General features: G+C 49.7%; 1 protein-coding gene and 1 long non-coding RNA gene across 2 annotated transcripts in view; one reads left to right on the forward strand and one right to left on the reverse strand.

The window, feature by feature from the left end:
* The window catches only part of LOC146813430 (uncharacterized), a 339,990-nt gene that overhangs the window by 146,309 nt on the left and 171,977 nt on the right, over positions 1-21,704 (forward strand). The gene's annotated exons all lie outside the window — the stretch shown is intronic.
* Positions 1-21,704, reverse strand: part of LOC146813431 (E3 ubiquitin-protein ligase TRIM39-like) — a 99,683-nt gene that overhangs the window by 45,005 nt on the left and 32,974 nt on the right. The window contains exons 3-4 of the mRNA XM_085614204.1: positions 16,307-16,438; positions 13,432-13,575 (exon numbers count right to left, since the gene is read on the reverse strand). Coding sequence (XP_085470330.1) covers positions 13,432-13,575; positions 16,307-16,438 — 276 coding nt within the window. The remainder of the gene's footprint in view (positions 1-13,431; positions 13,576-16,306; positions 16,439-21,704) is intronic.

Below are 21,704 nucleotides of genomic sequence, written 5' to 3' on the forward strand. Positions count from 1 at the left end.
CATGGAGTGGAGTTGGATGCCAGAGCCATCCCTGCCACGCATGACCACGAGGTTAGATGCATCGGCCAGGCCCCTGCTGCATTAAAAAATAGAATAATTCACAAAAAAACTAAGGTTTCAGGGACATTATAAAGGTCGCAGGGACGTTATAGTGAAGCTCACATTTTATAACAATGTAACTCGTGCGCTTGCCATGCACTAATTACCCCAAATATTACAACACACATGACATCTTTGACAACATCATTGATTATAACAATGTAATATTTGCACTAACATTATTAATTAGAAAACTGTGTATGGCGGGGTGGAAGTTATAGTTACCTTAGGGCACAAGATATAGTTACTTGAAATAACTCCACCCAGAACATTTAAATTTCTGTGGCTTTGTACGGTTTAAATGTGAGCCTAACTATAACGTCTCTGTAACCTTTGTTTTTTTAAGTGAATTTGTAAAGTTTCTTAAATGCTAACTGCTAACTATAAGGTCTTTGTAACCCTTGTTTTTTCAGTGAATATATATAAATACACACACACACACACACACAAAAGGTACATTATAGTTAGGAAATAGAATTAAAAATACCTTAGAAATTCACTGAAAAAAACAGAGGTTACACAGTCATTATAGTTAGGCTCAGATTTCACTTGTACAAGACTGTCTACATTTTTAAGTTATAGTTACCTGAGTGAACTTCAACTTACACCCCCACAATGCACTGCTTATGACTTCACATATTACATCACTCATGACATGATCAGTAATTTAACTGATTATGTCATCCAGTGAGTGTAAGCGTTTAGAAACGTTTCTGAGACTTAAAGATACAAACTAAGCTACTGTATTAGTTAAATTATTATTATTTTTGTACTACTAATGAGTGATACTTTTTCTAATATATGACATCAGAGTGGCTGTGTGTAGGAGAGTAGGATCTGCACTTATGTTGCCCCCACTTTTTTTCTGATGTTAACACTGGTTTCTGGCTATAGTCTGGCTGGGTCCCTGCTAATCAGAGCCCCAGTCTCTCTGTCCTCTCTAAGCAACTTGGAGTGCATATTAGATGCACTAGTGATTGGATACTGTGGTACCTTATGAGCCCCTAGTATATGGTACCTTAGGTACCAAGGGCATAGGTACTTCACAGGCCTACCAGGGACTGAAGCATGTATTATGCCACCACTGGGAAGCAGACTAAATCTAACACCACAGGCCTGCTACTGCAGCCTGGGTGAGGTAGTGTTAGCACTCCTCACTGAGGTACATGTTCCTATATCTCACCATACACACACATATAAACCTATCAGTCACCCCTAAGGCAGGCCCTATCAATCCTGAGGGCAGGGTGCTTGGTTTACAATGTGAGGGGGTGCCTCTGCATGAGCAGGACCCCTCTGCAGCCCTCAGAGTCTATTCTCAGTGGCTGTTTGTGGATGCGGTTAAACCATATACTCTTAAGTGCATTATAACCTACCGGTAAATGCTAACTTTGGAATGACTGCATCAAAACATGTCGTGTTTGGTGTCAAACAACTTGGAATCATACCCCCACACCAGTAACTGGTGTGGGAGTATGATCCCACCCTTCTAGAGGGGACGACATGCACCCACTGTGGAAACACAGTAGAAATCTGAAAGAGCCCTGGCATCACAAAATGGATGCCACCAGCACAGACACTGGGCTGCCCTCCTGCTTCTGACTGAAATTCACAGTGGAGGAGGCCCAACAATAGGTATCCTGTCACAGGGAGGTGTCACCACCTTCCAGACAGGATTTAGTGTATTGGGGCTGGGGTGGGTGCACTCCTAGAGTGCTTTGAAGTCCTGCACTGGGGGAGCAGTAGGCTCCTCTGTGCATATGCCAGCTCAAACCGGTTCAGGGGCTACCTGTCCCTGCTCTGGCACGAAACTGGACAAAAGGAAGTGGGTGTAACCACCCCCTACCCTGACCCTCCCAGAGGAGTGGTCATGAAGCTAGTCACTCCCTTTCTTTTAGTATAAGATAGGGAACCCTTGCCATTGCAAATCTGGACGACGCTTTACAAGAAGAATCCTGGCCCTTCGATGTTCCACTACCTTTGGAAAATGGAAGAATCTCCCTTGGAGTCAAGGAGTGACTCCTCTGCTTGGCAGGCACCAAAAACTCTAATCAACGGTCGCAAACTTTCCTGCTTCCTCTCCCGCTGGAGTCCGGAGTCCCTGCAGCCCCAGAAGTGGATTTCCTGGCTTCTCGATGGTCATTGTGAGTCCCCAGCAGAGCTGAGGCAAGTGGATCCTACGAGTGACGAGGAACAGCAATACCCGGGTACCGTGCACTATTGTCAAGTGCAACCCTTTCCCGACGTTCTACGAACTTGTGCACTGGACCATTTGTGGCCCAAGCCTCCAGCAGGTTGTGCACCGAAAATCAGAGGCCTACCCCATCCCGAGTGACCGTGGGCTCCTGTGAAGAATTTCCTCATGAGGTGTCTTCGCGATCCCTTGCCTGTTGGCTTGTAGGTCCCCTGAAGACTTTCTCATCAAACCAAAGGGCTCCCCTCATTGCTCCAGGCCTGCCCTCACTTACCCTTTCTGGGTGAGTCCATCAGACCTTGCTGGTCTGCACCGCTGACTTTATTCACTTTCCACAAGACTTGCTGTTGCCAAAGCTTGTTGGCTCCAATCCGGGTGCCGACACCTCAGTAAGCTGCAGACTTCGTGGGACACTTCGAGTCCAGCTCTTGGTCATCCTTGACGCCTCCTGGACCTCGTGGCTGAAGAGTCAAAACACCCTTGATCACCTGAAATCACCCGACTTCCGTGGGCATCCATCTTCCTGGCCCCGAGTCACTGGCAAGTGACTGTGAACACTGTCCCTTCTGCTTTCAGGTCATCTTCATCTTGAATCCAGCCTTGGATTCCACTGGATACTTCTTCAGTCTTCACAAGCAGCAAAACGTCTTCGGCTTCCATAGAAAACAACAACGTGACCCGATACCAAAAGACACCTATGCACCCGGCTTCCCTGGGTGAGGTAACTTGTGCACTCCAGTGCTCTAGTGGGTGTTGGGCCTCAAACTACTTACCTTGTAAGTGACTTGCTTGTAGACTTCCTAGAAGTACCCTTAAACTTTAAAAATGCAACCGCGACTTGCTCCATTGAAATCAATAAGGAACCCGCGGCTGTGTTCTCACACTGCACGCGTCTCCCGTGGGTCTTTTATTTACCTGCCTTGGGTGGATTAGTGAAGCCCCAGCGATTCTACAGGCCCTAGGCCTTGTCCCTCTGCAAGTCGACATTCCTAAACCTCTTTTTTAGTATATGGTCTGGTACGCCCCTCGGGCCCCAGCCATATTTGTGCTTAACTTACTGTGAAACGTTGATATTTGAATGTGTTCCTGACTTCTAATCTCATAAAGAGATTAGTAGAGTGTGTCTAGTAATAAATACATACATATTTGATATATATACCTGTGTGGTGTCCTTTCATTTGGTAATTCAAGAGATTATAAGGTAAAACAAGCTGCTTTACATTCCTTAGCCTGAAGGCTGCTCTCCACAGCTACCACTAGGATAGCTTTCTTTAAAAGGTTGTCTTAAACCTATCTACCATAAGAGTCGAATTGGACTGGTGCAAGGTGGCCACTATAACTAGTGACCAGCATATGCCAGGCCAACTTCTTACACTGTGTGACTGTATCTGTGTGGGAGAGGCTGTGTGAGTGACTGCATGGGTGTGTGAGTGGGTGTGTAAGTGGCTGTATGGGTGAATAAGTGGGTTTGTGAGTAGCTGTGTGGGTGAGTAACTGAGTATCTGTATTGGTGAATGAGTGGGTGGGTGTGTGAGTGGCTTTATGTGTGGGTGAGTGGCTATGTCAGTAACTCTATGGTTGGGCGAGTGTATGTGTGGGTGGTTGTATGGGTGGGTGAGTGGCTGTATCGGTGACAGAGTTGCTCTGTGAGTAGCTCTATGAATAATTGAGTGGGCGTGTGAGTGGGTGCATGGGTGAGTGAGGGGGTGTATGAGCAGCTGTATTGTTCAGTCACTGTCTTATTGAGTGGTTATATAACTGAGTGACGTGGTGTGTTAGTGCTGGTTTTGATGTGTATATGGGTTTGTAAGTGGTTTTATGAAAGAGTGAATGTATGTGTGAGTGGCTGTATGGGTGAGTAAGTAGCGCTGTTAGTAGCTGTATTGGTGGGTGAGTAGCTGTGTGAGTGTATGTATGGGTGGGTGAGTGGTTGCATGAGTGACTGTATGAGTGAGCAAATGGCTGTGTTTCAGTAGTTGTTTGGAGCTGTGAATGGTGTGAGTGGTTGTGTGGGTTTGTGAGTGGGTGTCTGAGAGGTTGTATGGGGTGTGAGTAGGTGTGTGAGTGGTTCTGTAGATAATATCATCAGTGATGTCATTTGAGACTTCATCAGTGATGTCACTGACCATGACATGATTGATGTAATGCGTGAGGTCACAAGCAGTGCATTGCGGGGGCGTAAGTTACAGTACGCTTAGGTAACTATAACTGTAGAATTTCAATGGTTTTGTATGAGTGAAATCTAACTATAACATCGCTGTAACTTTTGTTTTTTCAGCGAATTTCTATGTTTTTTTAAATTCTGTTTCCTAACTATAAAGTCCCTGTAACCTTTGTTTTTTTATTCTGTGAATTTTGAAGGTGTTTTTAATTTTATTTCCTAATTGTAATCTGTAACCTTTCAGAGTGGGTATTTGAGTGACTGTATAGGCTGGTGAGTGGGTATGTGAGTGGCTGTATGGGTCTGTTACTGGGTGTGTGTGGGTGTGTAAGTAACTATGTGGGTGTGTGAGTGGGTTTGTGAGTGGCTGTATAGGTGTGTGGGTGGGTGTGTGAGTGGCTGCATGCGTCTGTGAGTGGGTGTGTGAGTGGCTGCATGGTTCTATACAGTGGGTGGAGAAAGGGGGCAGGGTCTCCGGTGAGCTCTCAGCAATCCTGCTGTGTGGGGCTTACTGGTGGTAACAAACACCCTCAGCATTCAAGGGGACTTCATTCCCCAACCATTAGGGTGCCTGAAGACACATTTGCAGAGTGGTGGTCAAAGGGGGCGGGCCTCTGATGAACTCTCAGTTAGGATAGGATAGGATAGGATAGGATAGCCATTTGTTAAGTGCGAACGAATGCCGAAGCGTCTTGGCGCTGGTAAGTAGAGAGATACCGCCCCATCTTAAGCCCTAGCCACATCAAAAAGCAGTGTTTTTAGCAGTTTTCTGAAAATGCGATGACTGTCTGTTAGTTTCAGAGAGCCAGGAAGCTTATTCCAGAGACTGGCAGCATGAAACGAAAAGGCTCTGCCGCCCCATCTGGCTTTCCTGACCCGGTTTAGCTTAAGAAGGCATCGAGAAGAGGACCTAAGTGTTCGACCCGGGGAATAGGGAGTAAAAAGCTTCTGAACCTCCTTGGCTCCCCCCCAAACACAGCCTTATGTACTAGGCATAGGGCCTTAAAGTCTATACGCTGCTGGACTGGGAGCCAGTGCAGTGCCTTGAATTCCCTCGGCGACAGACTGATCTCTAGGAACGTCTAGCAGGAGTCTGGCTGCCGCATTCTGCAGAACCTGCAATCTCCTCATCAAGGTCTTATTAATTCCTAGTAGTAGTCCGTTACAATGGTCCATTCTGGACAGGACTAGGGCCACCACCACATTCCTGCGCAGATCAGGTTCGATAAAAGGGAAGATCTTCCGCAACGTCCTGACTAGATAAGAGCAAGAGGAGGCAAGATTACTGACATGGGCAGAAAAATTGAGCTGATTGTCAAACACCACTCCCAAGTTCTTGACCTTAGATACGGGGCAGGGGCATTCGCCGGCCTCTGCCGGCCACCAAGAGTTATTCCACACGTGTCCCCGGCCAAACTCTATTATCTCGGTTTTCTCCGTATTGATTCTCAGACAATTTTCTCGCATCCATCTCATGATTTCAGACATGCAGCTATGGAACTTAGTAGCCGTGTCCTTTGCTTCTTCACCAGCAGACACAATGAGCTGGGACTCATCAGCATAGGAGATGATAGTGAAACCATGCACCCTAATGAGCCTGGCCAAAGGGGCTACATAGATGTTAAAGAGCGTTGGCGATAAAGCAGAGCCCTGTGGCACTCCACATGGTAAGTGAAACGGGTCGGACTGTAGACCATCCCATGACAGACTCTGCTCCCTACCCTCCAAGAAAGAGGCTAGGAGGGCCAAAGCCGTTCCCTAGACACCAAACTCCTGGAGCCTTCGAATCAGCATCTTATGGTTAACGGTATCGAAGGCAGCCGAGAGATCTAACATCACCAGGACTGCCTGCCCTCCTCCATCAACTATGGTCCGAACATTTTCCGCTGCCATCAAAAGTGCTGACTCCGTGGAGTGCTGGGCGTGGAAGCCATGCTGAGAAGAGTCGAGTAGATTGTGGGACACCAAATATGCCATCAAGGAGCGATTTAGCTCCTTCTCCAGAATCTTGGCCGCCATGGGCAACGCGGCAATGGGCCGATAATTTTTTAGGACAAGGGGGTCTAGTGTAGGTTTTTTTAGCAGTGGCTGGATTATTGCCCTCTTCCAGCTAGCGGGATAGCAACCGGACTGCATTGCTATGTTAATTAGCTGAGCTAACTCCTCTGCAATCACATCGGCAGCCAAATAAAAAACTGATGGCAGACAAGGATCTAGGGGTGATCCTGAATTGATTAAGAGGATCAGCCTACGAGTTTCCTCCAACGTAATCGGAGCAAACTCTCTGAGAACCGTAGAGCCCCTAGAGCCCAGTTCCTGGCTCTGCTCGCTCCACTCTACGCTAGGGGACATACTGCTGAACTCATTGTAGATAGTCTGTACCTTCTCCTGGAAATATACTGCCAGCTTTTGGCAGGTTTCCAGCTCAGGTCGGTAGGGGTTGTCCTGCGGTGGTTTGGCAAGAGATGTTATAGTCTTGAAAAGCTCCTTGGCCGAGTTGCCAGCCTTCCTAATTTTAGTAGCAAAATAGTCGCTTTTGGCTGCCACTATTGCATGCCTGTAAGCTACAAGAGTGGAACTATAATGTAATTTGCCCTCAACACTATAATCCCTTCTCACAACCGCTCGGCTCTCCTACATGCCCCCTTCAAAATCTTAAGCTCATTGTTATACCATGGCGCGGATGGTTTGGCTCTCCTAGAGCCAAGCAGCTTCTGAGGAGCTACTATCTCTACCGCCGCAGCCAACCAATCCTTAAAGAGCAGCGACGCCTCTGTGATATCATTAGTGTAGGAGGGACGTTAGTCTCGCAGGATAGGGAGGAGCTTATCAGTGGTCACCTGTGACCATGGTCTGATCATATGTTTCTCTGCCCTATGGCCTGGGGGAGTAACCGATGTCCCGGTCATGACAGTAAAATTCACTGCCTTATGATCGGACCAGGGAAACGGCAAAGTATTGGCCTCCTTCAGATCCATGTTATTAATAAAAATGCCGTCTAATGTGTGTCCCAAACTATGAGTGGGGCTCGTGACCATTTGAATGAAATCCATTGCTGCAAGACTGTCAATTAGCACGGCCACCTCAGACTGATCTACGTGTTCTAGGTGATAATTTAAATCACCGAGGATCATAAAAGGATGGTGATCCATCCGGGATTCTAAAAAATGCATAAGCATTGCAGGGAAAGTGGACTTGGGACCTGGCGGGTGATAAAGTAGAATTCCTTGGAATTTATACAAATTGGCTACATAAATAGTGAAAAACAATGCTTCCGCGGGGAGGTCAAAGTGGGTTTCCACACGAATTTTGAGCCGTGTAGAATGAACAACTGCTATTCCCCCTCCTTTCTTGTCTAGTCTGTCCTGGGAGGCGACCACATACCCACTGGGTAAAGCAATATTCCAGTCCGGACCGGATGTATTGTCCGTCCATGTTTCAGTCAAAAAGATTAAATCATACGCCTCTTTCTCAATCAGGTCATGAATTTGATAGCAGTGTTTATGAAGCGACCGAACGTTCACCAAGACACAACTGAGCGATTGGGGTGGTCGAGACCTCATTATTGGAAGGGACCTTGCCCGATTCATATTCGCTGACTCTCCCCCATGCTGCCTATCCGGTATGGTCTGGCCACCCATCTCCCTGTAATACTTCCGGGACTGGACATTACATTCACAACATGAACTTGGCCCTGAAGCCTCCCGACACAGATCCCAATCATGGGGCCTGCATGGGGCGTTGTCCAGAGCCAAAGGCTGTCATCATACTCGTCTTGGAGGAGTTTGCACGACCAGTAGTTTAAAAAGCACATGCCTGACTCAAATTGCAGTAGATACAAAAGTGTGTATACCAGGGGGGATAAAGATAAAGTCAGGGCTGGTCCTAGGATTTTTGAGGCCTTTGCATGTGACATCACAAGAAGTGACATCACGGAAAGTGACATCATGGGACTTCTGATCTTCTTGGGTATCGCCAAAAGACCTTGAGTGTGCATATCAGAAACATGGATAAAAAGATAAACACCCAAATGAAATAAGTCAGACTATTTTAAAGCTGTATTAGGTGGATTACATTAGTCACATTGAACGGAAAGCTAGGCACAGGTCAAAAAGATGGACTTCCATACTCATAGTTAACTGATTGCTTCTGGATCAGTGCATGATAAAAGGTTCAGAGCTCTGCAGAATCTTATTTGAATGGCATCACTACGATAACAATTATGCAACCGGATATAGCGAAATAAAGTTGAGTTCAAATGCATGTACCTTTTCATTTGATAGCTTTAAAAATCACAGGTCAGAACTAGAAGGGCAGGAGAATTCTGTAGAAGAAAAGAATGTTTTGTAGACTAGCTCCTTGCCCCCCTGTGAAGCTGCATCAAAGAAGGGTTCACATCACCCCTGTACTGAAATGGCTGTTTAAAATGTGAGTTTTGACAGTTCCCAAACCTATACGTCTTTTGATTTATTCCTTTTATTTGGCTCTTGTGCTGCTGCATTTATAAAATAAAAATCAAAACTCAAGTTCCAGAATGCGAGAAAATAACAGCAGAACTACTTACACATGATTTAAAGAAGCAACTTGAACCCTCCTCTGGTGGAAGTCTGTGCTAGTGAGAGTTACAGTTTTCATATAAATCCCTTGCACTGGGAGCGGAAAATGTTTGATGATGCACTTATTTTGGAACCAATAAGGAAGCCAGTTGTGAAGATAAAGCAGTGGACAACTTTGGTGTGACTGTGTTCACACAAGTGTGTGCTTGTTGCAGCATTATACCAGTGCTGTTTATTCCTGCTGCTGTGATGAGAGTTTAGGCCTTTGTATCCTCTGGACAGAGAAACAATATCAGCAATTAGGTTTTGCCTCAAGGCTACTATGGAACCGCTCTGTTTCTTAGCTAGAAACTGGAAGCTGACACCTTACTCACCCCCAGAGAATTGGTCTTATATCATTAGTGGCTGCTACCAGACCTAGGTGGTGAGGCGGGGCAGGAGTTTTTTTTTAAAACACCTATCTGTGACAGCCGGCAGCCGCCTCTCCTCCGTCCTCTTCTTCCTGACTTAGGTCCCGCAGCAGGAAGCACCCGGCTCCCAGCCACCTGATAGCCAATCACAACGCTACAATGCAGTGTTGTGAGTGGTCTGAGTGCCGTGTCTCAGAGCTGAGCCAGGGAATGGGGGCCTGGGCATGTTCTCCACACAGGCTGTAATGCAACCTGCATGGAGAAGGTGCGAAGTGTACAAGAATGTGTGGCCCAAGAGGGCCAGCCAAACAGTCATGTGCACTTAGGAGTGGTAAACTACTCCTCCCCTGCTCCTCTGTCGTTGGAGCAGCCCCGCCCCAAATGCAAAGCTGCAGCAGCAGGAAACATAAAATGATAATAACGTGAGTTATTATCTTTTTATGTTTCTTTTGCTCTACTGCAGCGAAGCAGTGGGGCGACGCCCCTCCGCCTTAAAAGAGGAGCCGCCACTGTCTTATATACTCCCATTAAGAAGTTCATGCATTGCATTGCTGAGGGGATGTTACTAAAGAGCTCTTGCTGTGGGGGTGAAAAGGGGGGGCTGCTGTGGGGAACACACTATAGGGGGCGCAAGTGTATCAACAAGTGGGACTTAAAATAAAGAGTCCACACTACGTTTATGAGGGCATTTCATAGAGCTGCAATAAGTTTGCCATACCGAGAGGCTAGCACTGGCTGGCAGGGGCCCCAGAGTTGCTTTTCTCTGCAGCACTCTTGAAGAATGCACATCGAAAAAACATTTAAATCGTTTATTTTGGACACCTTGCCTATTGCTACAAGCATGTTATATACCTCAATACAAATACTAGTGTAACATTCAAGTAGCTGTTGTATGGCACTTAAAATGTCATGCATATGATATAGATATACCATAAGTAAACACAGGGCAAATACAGAAATGTCACCCATAGGTAAGTGAATAGGCAGAATACTAAAATAGTCCCCACCAAGCAAGTCATTACAACCCTCCTCAAAAGAGCTCTTTTGTCTCTTACATCTGAGCATCTATCCATTCATCCTTTCACTCACCTGCTGATATCCATCCTTTCCCCTTTACATTCTTTCATCCATTCAGTCTTTCACATTTTGTATGTCTGTCCGTCTGTATTCCCATCCATATCCAACCTATTCACATGTCAATTCACTTATTCATCCCTCAATACACCCATTTACTCATCCATCTATCCTTTCACTCATTTACCTATCTGTTCACTCATCCGTCCATCCACCATTTCACTCCATCCATCATCCCTTTCACTCTTTCATCTACCCACCCATTTAGCAGGGGATTTATGAACCACAGTGCCAAGCTGTGAGGTGACTATCACATGGCATTGTGGTTCCTTTTTTTGCACTTTTATATTGCAAAAACTCAGGCCAAGGTATTTGGAGTGCTTTACAAAAGTACCTATACCATTAAAAAAGTTCAGGGTTTTTTTAGGCATTGGGAGGTTTAATGATTTCCCCAGAAACACAGGGGCAGATTTACAAGAAGTTGTGCATCTCTGCATATTATCAGAGATGCGCCAGTTAATTTGCGTCACCTAAAAAAAACCTTGCGCCACCATGGATGCATCGCATTTACAATGCAGAGCACTGTGGTGCACCCGTAGCGCAAGGATAGACGGATGCATGACGCATCTTTTGGCCTAAGGGCAGCGCATTGCTGGAGTCATGTCGCAAGCACGACGCAACTTCAGCAATGGTCAGGAATGCCCATTCCTATCATGCTTAACTCCTTACGGCTGCTTCAAGCGGGAGCAAGGTTTTGACGCAGTGGCGTCGTAAAAGTGACTCAGTGCATCACTTTTATGAGACTTTCTTACGTCGGAACGCCCACCCTGCATACATTATACCTGACTCAGGTATAATGTAGTGCAGGGCTTTACAACGTGATGCATCTCCCTCGATGCGTCACATTGTAAATATGTCGCAACATGATCTTTACCACCTTCAGACCTTTCTCGGTTATTTTAAGCGAATAGTCTCTCTTTGGACATGTTTTGCGTTGAGTGTACCCTGTTCTTAGTAGATTATTTTTAATACTCTGTGGCGTAGCACTCACGAGATTTCCTTGTCTGCAAACAGTGTGGTAGAGAGTAAACTGTCCAGTGTTAACACTGTTTACAGTTCTCACTTTTCTACAGATATCCACTTCCTGTCTCCCTGTAGGCTCAGTGACTGTCAGGGGTTTGAGCAGGTAAAGACGGTTCATAGTAGGACATTAGTTATGTAACAGGAATTGGGCTACTCATTAAGGGCCATATGTAGGTAGCATACAAGTTACCACTTCTTAAATACCGAACTTTACCGATTCGGTATTTAAGAAGTGGTAACTCGTATGTAGGTAATCATTCGGTAAATATTACCGAATCGGAGAAATTCGGTAATTACCGAATCGGTATTTACCGATTCGGTAATGAGGCATACCTTCCCATTGATTCCTATGGGCCTGGAGGCCCATAGGAATCAATGGGAAGGTATGCCTCATTACCGAATCGGTAAATACCGATTCGGTAATGGGGGGAGCACATTCAAGGGTGGCAGGGTGTCACATTGACACCCTGTTGCACCCCTGATTCCTGCATGTGTGCACATGTGGCACACATACATGCCCTAAGGGCATGTATGTCTGCCACATGGCACTGTTCGTTCAGCAAAATATTGCTTTTTGCAATGAATTCGGTATTTAGCACCAACATATATTTGGTGCTAAATACCGAATTATTTTCCCTACACATCACTCATTTGAGTGTCACCTACATCTCATTTCAGGATTCGGCATTTACCGAATCGGTAAAATTACCGATTCGGTAATTTTACCGATTCGGTAAATTACAGAATCCTGAAATGTTCCCCCTACATAGCACAAGCCTAAATACCGGTCAGTAATGGGATATTTACTGAAAATCGGCCGTTACCGACCGGTATTAGGCTACCTACATATGGCCCTAAGTGTATTGTATAGGGTCAGTGTTGCACAAAACACACACTTGCTTTACCTATGGGGGTTGTTTGTACGATAACAGTAATTATGCTCCATATTATTCTTGGTTATTTTGCACTTACTTTCATAACTCTAATGCTTGGATGATGTCATTGATGTTCTCATCAGTGATGCCATAAATTATGTCATAGAACATGTCATGAGGGATGTAATATGTGAGGTTATAAGCAGTGCAGGGCGGTGGCGCAAGTTAAGTTAGCTATGCCACTTATAACTGGTGAATTTCTGTGTTATTTTTAGTTCAAAACGTTAATGCTGTCACTTACATATTCACCTAACTATAACCTTACTTTAACCTTTGGTTTTTTAGTGTGTGTGTATATATATATATATATATATTTATAGATTTAATCATAATGTGCATGTTTCTGTGTCTGTGTACGTAAATCCTCGCGCCTCTGTGAGACTATCCAAGTATTATGTGATTCTGGGTGTCTGCTTAAGTGTGCATGCACATGTGGGTCTGTGTGTGTTTGTTTGTGTGTCTGTGTTTGTGCATGTGACAGCATTGAGTGTTTCTCTCTTTCTTTCTCCCTCTTACCCTGTCTTTCTTAGTATTCCTTTCTTCTTCTCCAAACACAGATCCCAAACATGTCCAATGTGCTGAACACAACTGGAGTGAAAGTGCCAGGTAAAGCCACCCCCTCTCTTCACTACATCTCACAACCCCTCCCCGTGCTCTGCCTCCCCTTTCACTGTCTCCTTGGAATCGAACGGAGAACGCTCTAGAAAACTTAAACTATTTTCAGAGTTGTTACTCTGATCTGTCCAAGAGCACAGGTGTTTTACAATATATGCAAACTAGGGGCCTGCAAAACACACATACATGACAAGCAGTGCTCTGTAGAAGTCTTGTAATTACATTGTAAATGCCCAGAGCAATATGTATTTAAATTCAAAAATCGAATGTGTGCGTAGAAAGTTACAAAGTAAAATATTCTCACCTCTGTGGAGACACAGAGTCTCTCTCAGATGAGGCTGTAAATCTCTCCATGGAGAGGAATCTTCTGTTCCAGGCTCATTCCTCACCCTGGGGCAGCTCTGTCCAGGGAGACGTCCTTGTCTGTCATGAAGGTTGCACTGGGAAACTGGTACAGAGGAGGGACAGACAGGTACAGAGAGCTGGAGGGAGGGAGGAGGGAGAGACAGGTCAGAGAGGTGGGGGGAGGGAGGGAGAGACAGGTACAGAAAGACAGAGGGAGGGGGAGAAGAGAAAGGTACAGAGATGGAGGGAGAGACGGGTACAGAGAGATGGAGGAAGGGAGAGACAGGTACAGAAAGACGGAGGGAGGGGGAGAAGAGAAAGGTACAGAGAGATGGAGGGAGAGACAGGTACAGAGAGATGGGGGAGAGAGGAGGGGGGGGAGACAGGTACACAGAGATGGAGGGAGGCAGGAGGGAGAGACAGGTACAGAAAGACAGAGAGGGGGAGAAGAGAAAGGTACAGAGAGATGGAGGGAGAGACGGATACAGAGAGATGGAGGAAGGGAGAGACAGGTACAGAAAGATGGAGGGAGGGAGAGAGAGAGGCAGGTAAGAGAAGAACAAGGGAGGAGAAAGAGATAGGTATGAGAGACGGAGGGAGGGAGGGGGAGAGAGAGAGAGAGAGAGCCAAGGAGGGGAAGAGACAGGTGCGGAGAGACGGAGGGAGGAGAGAGAGACAGGTAGAGAGAGATGGAGGGAGAGACAGGTACAGAGAGAAAGAGAGGGAGAGACAGGTACAGAGAAATAGAGGGAGGTAAATTGACAGGTGCAGAGTGATAGAGGAAAGGAGGAGGGAGAGAGATAGAGGGAGAGAGGAGGGAGAGACAGGTACAGAGGAGGGATGGGGGAGAAAGGAGGGAGAGACCGGTACAGAGAGATGGATGGAGGGAGTGGCAGGTACAGAGACAGATGGAGGGTGTGAGCGAGAGAGAGAGAGATACAGAGGAGAGATGGAGGGAGGGAGGAAAGAGAAACAGAAAGAGAAATAGAAAGATGGGGAGATCAAGAGAGAGAGATAGATATAGGAAAAACGAAGAGGAAGAGAGTTGGTAGAGAGACAGTGGAAGCGAGAGAGAACGGGTGTCAGAGAAGAAGAGAAAGAGAAAACGAGAGGAGTCCAGATCAACCTGATAAAGTGGTTCATGCAACAAAGTGTTGAAATGTTTGATGGGCTTTGAAAGTGACTCCTCCTTGCGGGTCTGGCAGCAGAATATTGTGGAATAAATATTGTCTGACAACATTATTGTGCCATAAGTATTGCACATTAAGGTGAGAAAATCTACACTGAGAGAGATTCACTTTTTGTAAATTATATTTTAGACACGATATTAAAGTCAGACACGATGTGTGTCAATGACACTCTGACACACAACCCTCTGTATGTTTGTGTTTCTTTGCACAGTTGTAGATAGAAGTGCTGTCCACAGTAACACAAGAGCATCAGCAGTGGTGCAGGTACCACAGACCAGGGATGAAGGACTGTGAGTGGTGTGAGCTTGAACAGTCTAGTACATACAACATGACATATTAGGAACATATTTACATGTGAGAGTGTGAGGTGGGAGTGGTTTGCAGCAGGGGGATACCTACCAAGTGTGCATCACGTGCAGTGGCACCGGGGCCCAGGGCTGAGTGATGTGAGCCTGAACAGTCTAGTACACTACAACATGACATGTTAGGAACATATTTACATGTGAAAGTGTGAGGTGGGAGGGGTGTGAGGCAGGGGCGTACCTACAAGCATGCAGCAGGTGCAGTGGCACCAGGGCCCAGGGGTGTGAGGGATGTGAGCTTGAACAGTCGATTACAATACAACATGACATGTTAGGAACATATTTACATGTGAGAGTGTGAGGTGGGAGGGGTGGGAGACAGGGGGATACCTACCAAGCGTGCAGCAGGTGCAGTGGCACCGGGGCCCAGGGCTGTGAGTGATGTGAGCCTGAACAGTCTAGTACACTACAACATGACATGTTAGGAACATATTTACATGTGAGAGTGTGAGGTGGGAGGGGTGTGAGGCAGGGGCGCACCTACCAAGCGTGCAGCAGGTGCAGTGGCACCGGGGCCCTGTGCTGTGAGTGATGTGAGCCTGAACAGTCTAGTACACTACAACATGACATGTTAGGAACATATTTACATGGGAGAGTGTGCGGTGAAAGGGAGTGAGGGAGCGGAGTACCTACAAAGCGTGCACCAGGTGCAGTGACACTGGGGCCCAGGGCTGTGAGGATGTGAGCTTGAAGAGTCTAGTGCAATGCAACATGACATGTTAGGAACATATTTACATATCAGAGGGTGAGGTGGAAGGGCGTGAGGCAGGGGGGATACCTAGCAAGCGTGCAGCGGGTGCAGCAGGTGCAGTGGCACCAGGGCCCAGGGCTGTGTGGATGTGAGTTTGAAGAGTCTAGTACAATACAACATGACATGTTAGGAACATATTTACATATCAGAGGGTGAAGTGGAAGGGCGTGAGGCAGTGGTGTACCTATCAAGTGTGCAGCAGGCTGTGAGGGGCCCTCTGCACTACAATCGTAGCTGCTTCAGAGCTCCTAGCATTCCTGCTACACCACTGGTATGAGGCAGATATGTTCATCGAGCTGCACTCGGTAGTAGTAAGAAGCCTGCATTTACCACGACTACCCAGGACTGAACAATCCCTGTGTCTACAACCCCCGCCCTCACTTACAGCATCTGCTGTCCCAGAGTGACGGTCACCAACATGGCTGAACCCTAACACACATGAAGGCCAGTCCATGCCAGGCTGGAACTATGCACATCTGGCACGATGCATGTACCTCAACATGCAGAAACAAAAGACGAAAGGGTGTTTACCTGGACGGAGGCACAGAGAGGTTTTCAGAAGGGAGCGCGGAGGATTCTGGGAAGACCCTGGACCATCTCCAGCCTCATCTCGGAGACCAGCAGAGCTCTGCACCCTGGGGCTGTAGAATACTGCTCTCTCCACTGAAGGGGGGAGAACCAGAAGAGAGGGGAGGGGAGGAGAGAGAGAGAGGGAGAGGGGAGAGAGGCAGAGGGAGAGGGAGAGGAGGGGGAAAGGGAAGGGAGAGGGAGATGGAGAGGGAGATGGAGAGGAGGGGAAGGGAGAGGGAGAGGGAAGGAAGGGGAAGGGAAGGGAGAGGGAGATGGAGAGGCAGAGGAAGAGGGAGAGGAGGGGAAGGGGAAGGGAGAGGGAGAGGGAGAGGGAGAGGAGGGGGAAGGGAGAGGGAGATGGAGAGGGAGATGGAGAGGGAGAGGAGGGGGAAGGTGAAGGTGAAGGGAGAGAGAGAGGGAGAGGGAGATTGAGATGAAGAGGGAGAGGGAGATGGAGAGGGCGAGGCAGAAGGAGAGGGAGAGGAGGGGGAAGGGGAAGGGAGAGGGAGATGGAGATGGAGAGGGAGAGGAGGGGGAAGGGGAAGGGAGAGAGAGAGGGAGATGGAGAGGAAGAGGGATATGGAGAGGGAGAGGCAGAGGGAGAGGGAGGGGAAGGGGAAGGAAGAGGGAGAGAGAGATGGAGAGGGAGAGGCAGAGGGAGAGGGAGAGGAGGGGGAAGGAGAGGGAGATGGAGAGGGAGAGGAGGGGGAAGGGGAAGGGAGAGAGAGAGAGGGATAGGGAGATGGAGAGGAAGAGGGAGAGGGAGAGGAGGGGGAAGGGAGAGGGAGATGGAGAGGGAGAGGGAGATGGAGAGGGAGAGGAGGGGAAGGGAAGGGAGAGGGAGAGGAGGAGGAGGGGGGAGGGGAAGGAGAGGGAGATGCAGATGGAGAGGGAGAGGAGGGGAAGGGAGAGGGAGAGGGAGATGGAGAGGGGGAGGAGGGGGAAGGGGAAGGGAGAGAGAGAGAGGGAGAGGGAGATGGAGAGGGAGAGGGAGATGGAGAGGGAGAGGGAGGAGGGAGGAAGGGAGAGGGAGAGGGAGAGGGAGAGGGAGAGGGAGGGAGGAGAGGAGATGGGAGAGGAGAGGGAGAGGGAGGGGAGAGGGAGAGGAGGGGAGGTGGTGGTGGATGGAGTGGGGTGAGAGAGGAAAGAAAGAGAAAGAGAAGAGAAAGAGAAGAGAAAGGAGAAGGAAAAGAAGAGAAAGAGAAGAGAAGAGAATGATAGAAAGAAGGGGGAAGGGAGAGGGAGAGGAGGGGGAGGGGGAAGGGAGAGGGCGATGGTGAGGGAGAGGCAGAGGGAGAGGGAGAGGAGGGGGAAGGGGAAGGGAGAGGGAGAGGGAGAGGGAGATGGAGAGGGAGAGGAGGGGGAAGGGGAAGGGAGAGAGAGAGGGAGAGGGAGATGGAGAGGAAGAGGGAGATGGAGAGGGAGAGGCAGAGGGAGATGGAGAGAGGGGAAGGGAGAGGGAGAGGGAGAGGAAGAGGGAGAGGGAGAGGGATAGGAGGGGAAGGGAGAGGGAGAGGGAGAGGAAGAGGGAGAGGGATAGGAGGGGGAAGGGAGAGGGAGAGGGAGATGGAGAGGGAGAGGAGGGGGAAGGGGAAGGGAGAGAGAGGGAGAGGGAGATGGAGAGGAAGAGGGAGAGGGATAGGAGGGGGAAGGGAGAGGGAGATGGAGAGGGAGAGGGAGATGGAGAGGGAGAGGAGGGGAAGGGGAAGGGAGAGGGAGAGGGAGGAGGAGGGGGGAGGGGAAGGGAGAGGGAGATGGAGAGGGAGAGGGAGAGGAGGGGGAAGGGAGAGGGAGAGGGAGAGGGAGAGGGAGATGGAGAGGGAGAGGAGGGGGAAGGGGAAGGGAGAGAGAGAGGGAGAGGGAGATGGAGGGGAAGAGGGAGAGGGAGAGGGAGATGGAGAGGGAAAGGCAGAGGGAGATGGAGAGGGAGAGGCAGAGGGAGATGGAGAGGGAGAGGAGGGGGAAGGGGAAGGGAGAGGGAGATGGAGAGGGAGAGACAGAGGGAGAGGGAGAGGAGGGGGAAGGGGAAGGGAGAGGGAGAGGAGGGGGAAGGGAGAGGGAGATGGAGAGGGAGAGACAGAGGGAGAGGGAGAGGAGGGGGAAGGGGAAGGGAGAGGGAGAGGGAGAGGAGGGGGAAGGGGAACGGAGAGGGAGAGGGAGATGGAGAGGGAGAGGCAGAGGGAGAGGGAGAGGAGGGGGAAAGGAAAGGGAGAGGGAGAGGGAGAGGGAGATGGAGAGGGAGAGGAGGGGGAAGGGGAAGGGAGAGAGAGAGGGAGAGGGAGATGGAGAGGAAGAGGGAGAGGGAGAGGCAGAGGGAGATGGAGAGGGAGAGGCAGAGGGAGAGGAGGGGGAAGGAGAAGGGAGAGGGAGAGGGAGAGGGAGATGGAGAGGGAGAGGGAGAGGGAGAGGAGGGGGAAGGGGAAGGGGAAGGGAGAGGGAGATGGAAAGGGAGAGGGAGATGGAGAGGGAGAGGAGGGGGAAGGGAAGGGAGAGAGAGAGAGGGAGAGGGAGATGGAGGGGAAGAGGGAGGGAGAGGGAGATGGAGAGGGAGGGGAAGAGGGAGAGGGAGAGGGAGATGGAGAGGGAAAGGCAGAGGGAGATGGAGAGGGAGAGGCAGAGGGAGATGGAGAGGGAGAGGAGGGGGAAGGGGAAGGGAGAGGGAGATGGAGAGGGAGAGACAGAGGGAGAGGGAGAGGAGGGGGAAGGGGAAGGGAGAGGGAGAGGAGGGGGAAGGGAGAGGGAGATGGAGAGGGAGAGACAGAGGGAGAGGGAGAGGAGGGGGAAGGGGAAGGGAGAGGGAGAGGGAGAGGAGGGGGAAGGGGAACGGAGAGGGAGAGGGAGATGGAGAGGGAGAGGAGGGGGAAAGGAAAGGGAGAGGGAGAGGGAGAGGGAGAGGGAGATGGAGAGGGAGAGGAAGGGGAAGGGGAAGGGAGAGAGGAGAGATGGAGAGGAAGAGGGAGAGGGAGAGGGAGAGGGAGAGGCAGAGGGAGAGGAGGGGGAAGGAGAAGGGAGAGGGAGAGGGAGATGGAGAGGGAGAGGGAGAGGAGGGGGAAGGGGAAGGGGAAGGGAGAGGGAGATGGAAAGGAGGGGAAGGGAGAGGGAGATGGAGAGGGAGAGGGAGAGGAGGGGGAAGGGGAAGGGAGAGGGCGAGGGAGAGGGAGATGGAGAGGAGGGGGGAAGGGGAAGGGTGAGGGCGAGGGAGAGGGAGATGGAGAGGAGGGGGAAGGGGAAGGGAGAGAGAGAGGGAGAGGGAGAGGGAGAGGGAGATGGAGAGTAAGAGGGAGAGGGAGATGGAGAGGGAGAGGCAGAGGCAGATGGAGAGGGAGAGGCAGAGGGAGAGGGAGAGGAGGGGGGAGGGAGAGGAAGAGGAGGGGTAAGGGGAAGGGAGAGGGAGAGGCAGAGGGAGAGGGAGAGGAGGGGGGAAGGGGAAGGGGGAGGGAGAGGGAGATGGAGAGGGAGAGGCAGAGGGAGAGGAGGGGGAAGGGAGAGGGAGAAGAAGAGGAGGGGTAAGGGGAAGGGAGAGGGAGAGGCAGAGGGAGAGGGAGAGGAGGGGGAAGGGGAAGGCAGAGGGAGAGGGAGAGGCAGAGGGAGAGGGAGAGGAGGGGGAAGGGAGAGGGAGTGGGAGATGGAGAGGGAGAGGGAGAGGCAGAGGGAGAGGGAGAGGAGGGGGAAGCGGAAGGGAGAGGGAGAGGCAGAGGGAGATGGAGAGGCAGAGGGAGAGGAGGGGGAAGGGAAAGGGAGAGGAGGGGGAAGGGGAAGGGAGAGGGAGAGGGAGAGGCAGAGGGAGATGGAGAGGGAGAGGGAAAGGGAGAGGAGGGGGAGGGGAAGGGAGAGGGAGAGGGAGATGGAGAGGGAGAAATCAAATAGGAGAGATTAAGTGAGGCAGAAATGGGTGAATTTATGTTCTTGTCCAAACTGCAGGGCCCTAACTCACTTCACTGACAATAACCAAGAAGTACTTCAGCCCTTTCCACCCTCGAGTAGCGCAGTAGCAGGTGTTAGACATGTTTAGCTTCAATGCGCTATTAATAGAGTTTTTCTTATTCACTACAAGACCCTTTACTGTACATCTCTGAATGTAGCTCCTTTCTCTCAATCTCAATAAGATGTGGAGTGTTCCTTGGCGATGAGTTCAGGGAGCTAAGTCTGGCTGCAGCAGCACACTGGCCCCAATATACACACAGGGCCTGGGGTAGAGTTTGAGGGCAGTGAACTCTGTTGCAAACATGAGGGAGCCGCCTGTCCATCAAACACTCAGGGGCATATTTAGGGGTGAGGGGGAGATGGAGAGGTATCAAAGCAGCACAAATCACTGCGTTGCCTTACTCTGTGCTAGCGAGGCGTTGCGTGGGTCATGCCTGCAACTCCCATGGTTTGTGAAGAATTCGCAGGCTTACCATGGTAAACCTGGGAATGTGCCTAGAAGATATGCCCTCCCAGGAGTGGAATAATGTGCAGAAATATCTTTATTTCTCCTCATTCCTCCCTCTTTCTATGTGTTCTGTATTCTGCAGCACACATAGAAAGAGGAAAAAGCCTTCCAGCTTTGTTTTTGTGCAGGAAGGTGCCCAATGGTGTACCATGGTGTCTGTGTTGGCGCAAGGCAGCCAAAAAGGTGCCACAGCAGTGACAAAGACAGGAATGCGCTGTATTTTTTCAAGTACTACACATTCCTGCCCTTTCCGTGTCACACAGCGCAGCATGGTGACTTGCTGCGCTTCACTGCGTGACAAATCTCATAAATATGCCCTGAGTGTTTGATGGGGTGAGGTGGAGAGGGAGAGAGGGAAAGGAGAAGGGAAAGAGGGAGAGGAAGAGGGAAGCGCGGTTGAAATTCTGCCTTTTTATGACACTTCGTGAGTGGCACTGGACCCCTACAAAGATACGGAGAGCTAACCCCCTGTCCCACTCAAGGTGTTGGAGATGCCCAGACACCTGCTGCGACCTCCCCCACATTCTCTGGGACTGCCTTTCAATTCGGTCTTTCTGGTCCTATATTGGAGACACCTTTGGAGTGTTCATGCCTCTCCATCTCCCCCTAACCCCTGTTCTCCTCCTACATTACACCAGAGACTCCCTGGACATCTCTCGCTTACAATGCCACCTCTTACACACAGCTGGCAGTGATGCTTCAAACAGCGTCCTACGAGCACGTTATCTATGGCATGCAGGTGGAGGTATATGCACAGACAGGGACCCCCTTCCTGGGGGAGGCCCCTCACTAATGCCCTACTTAGCAACCATAGGCCCGAAATCCCTGATCGCGGCAAACATGGGTCAGATAGGCCTCCTCCCCCACCCCCTCCTTTCCTCCCCTTGCAGCAACCCTGATCACCCCCACCCCCTCCCTTCTCACCCC

Source organism: Triturus cristatus, chromosome 7 (genome assembly GCF_964204655.1).
Source record: "Triturus cristatus chromosome 7, aTriCri1.1, whole genome shotgun sequence".
In the NCBI taxonomy this organism is placed as follows: Eukaryota; Metazoa; Chordata; class Amphibia; order Caudata; family Salamandridae; genus Triturus; species Triturus cristatus.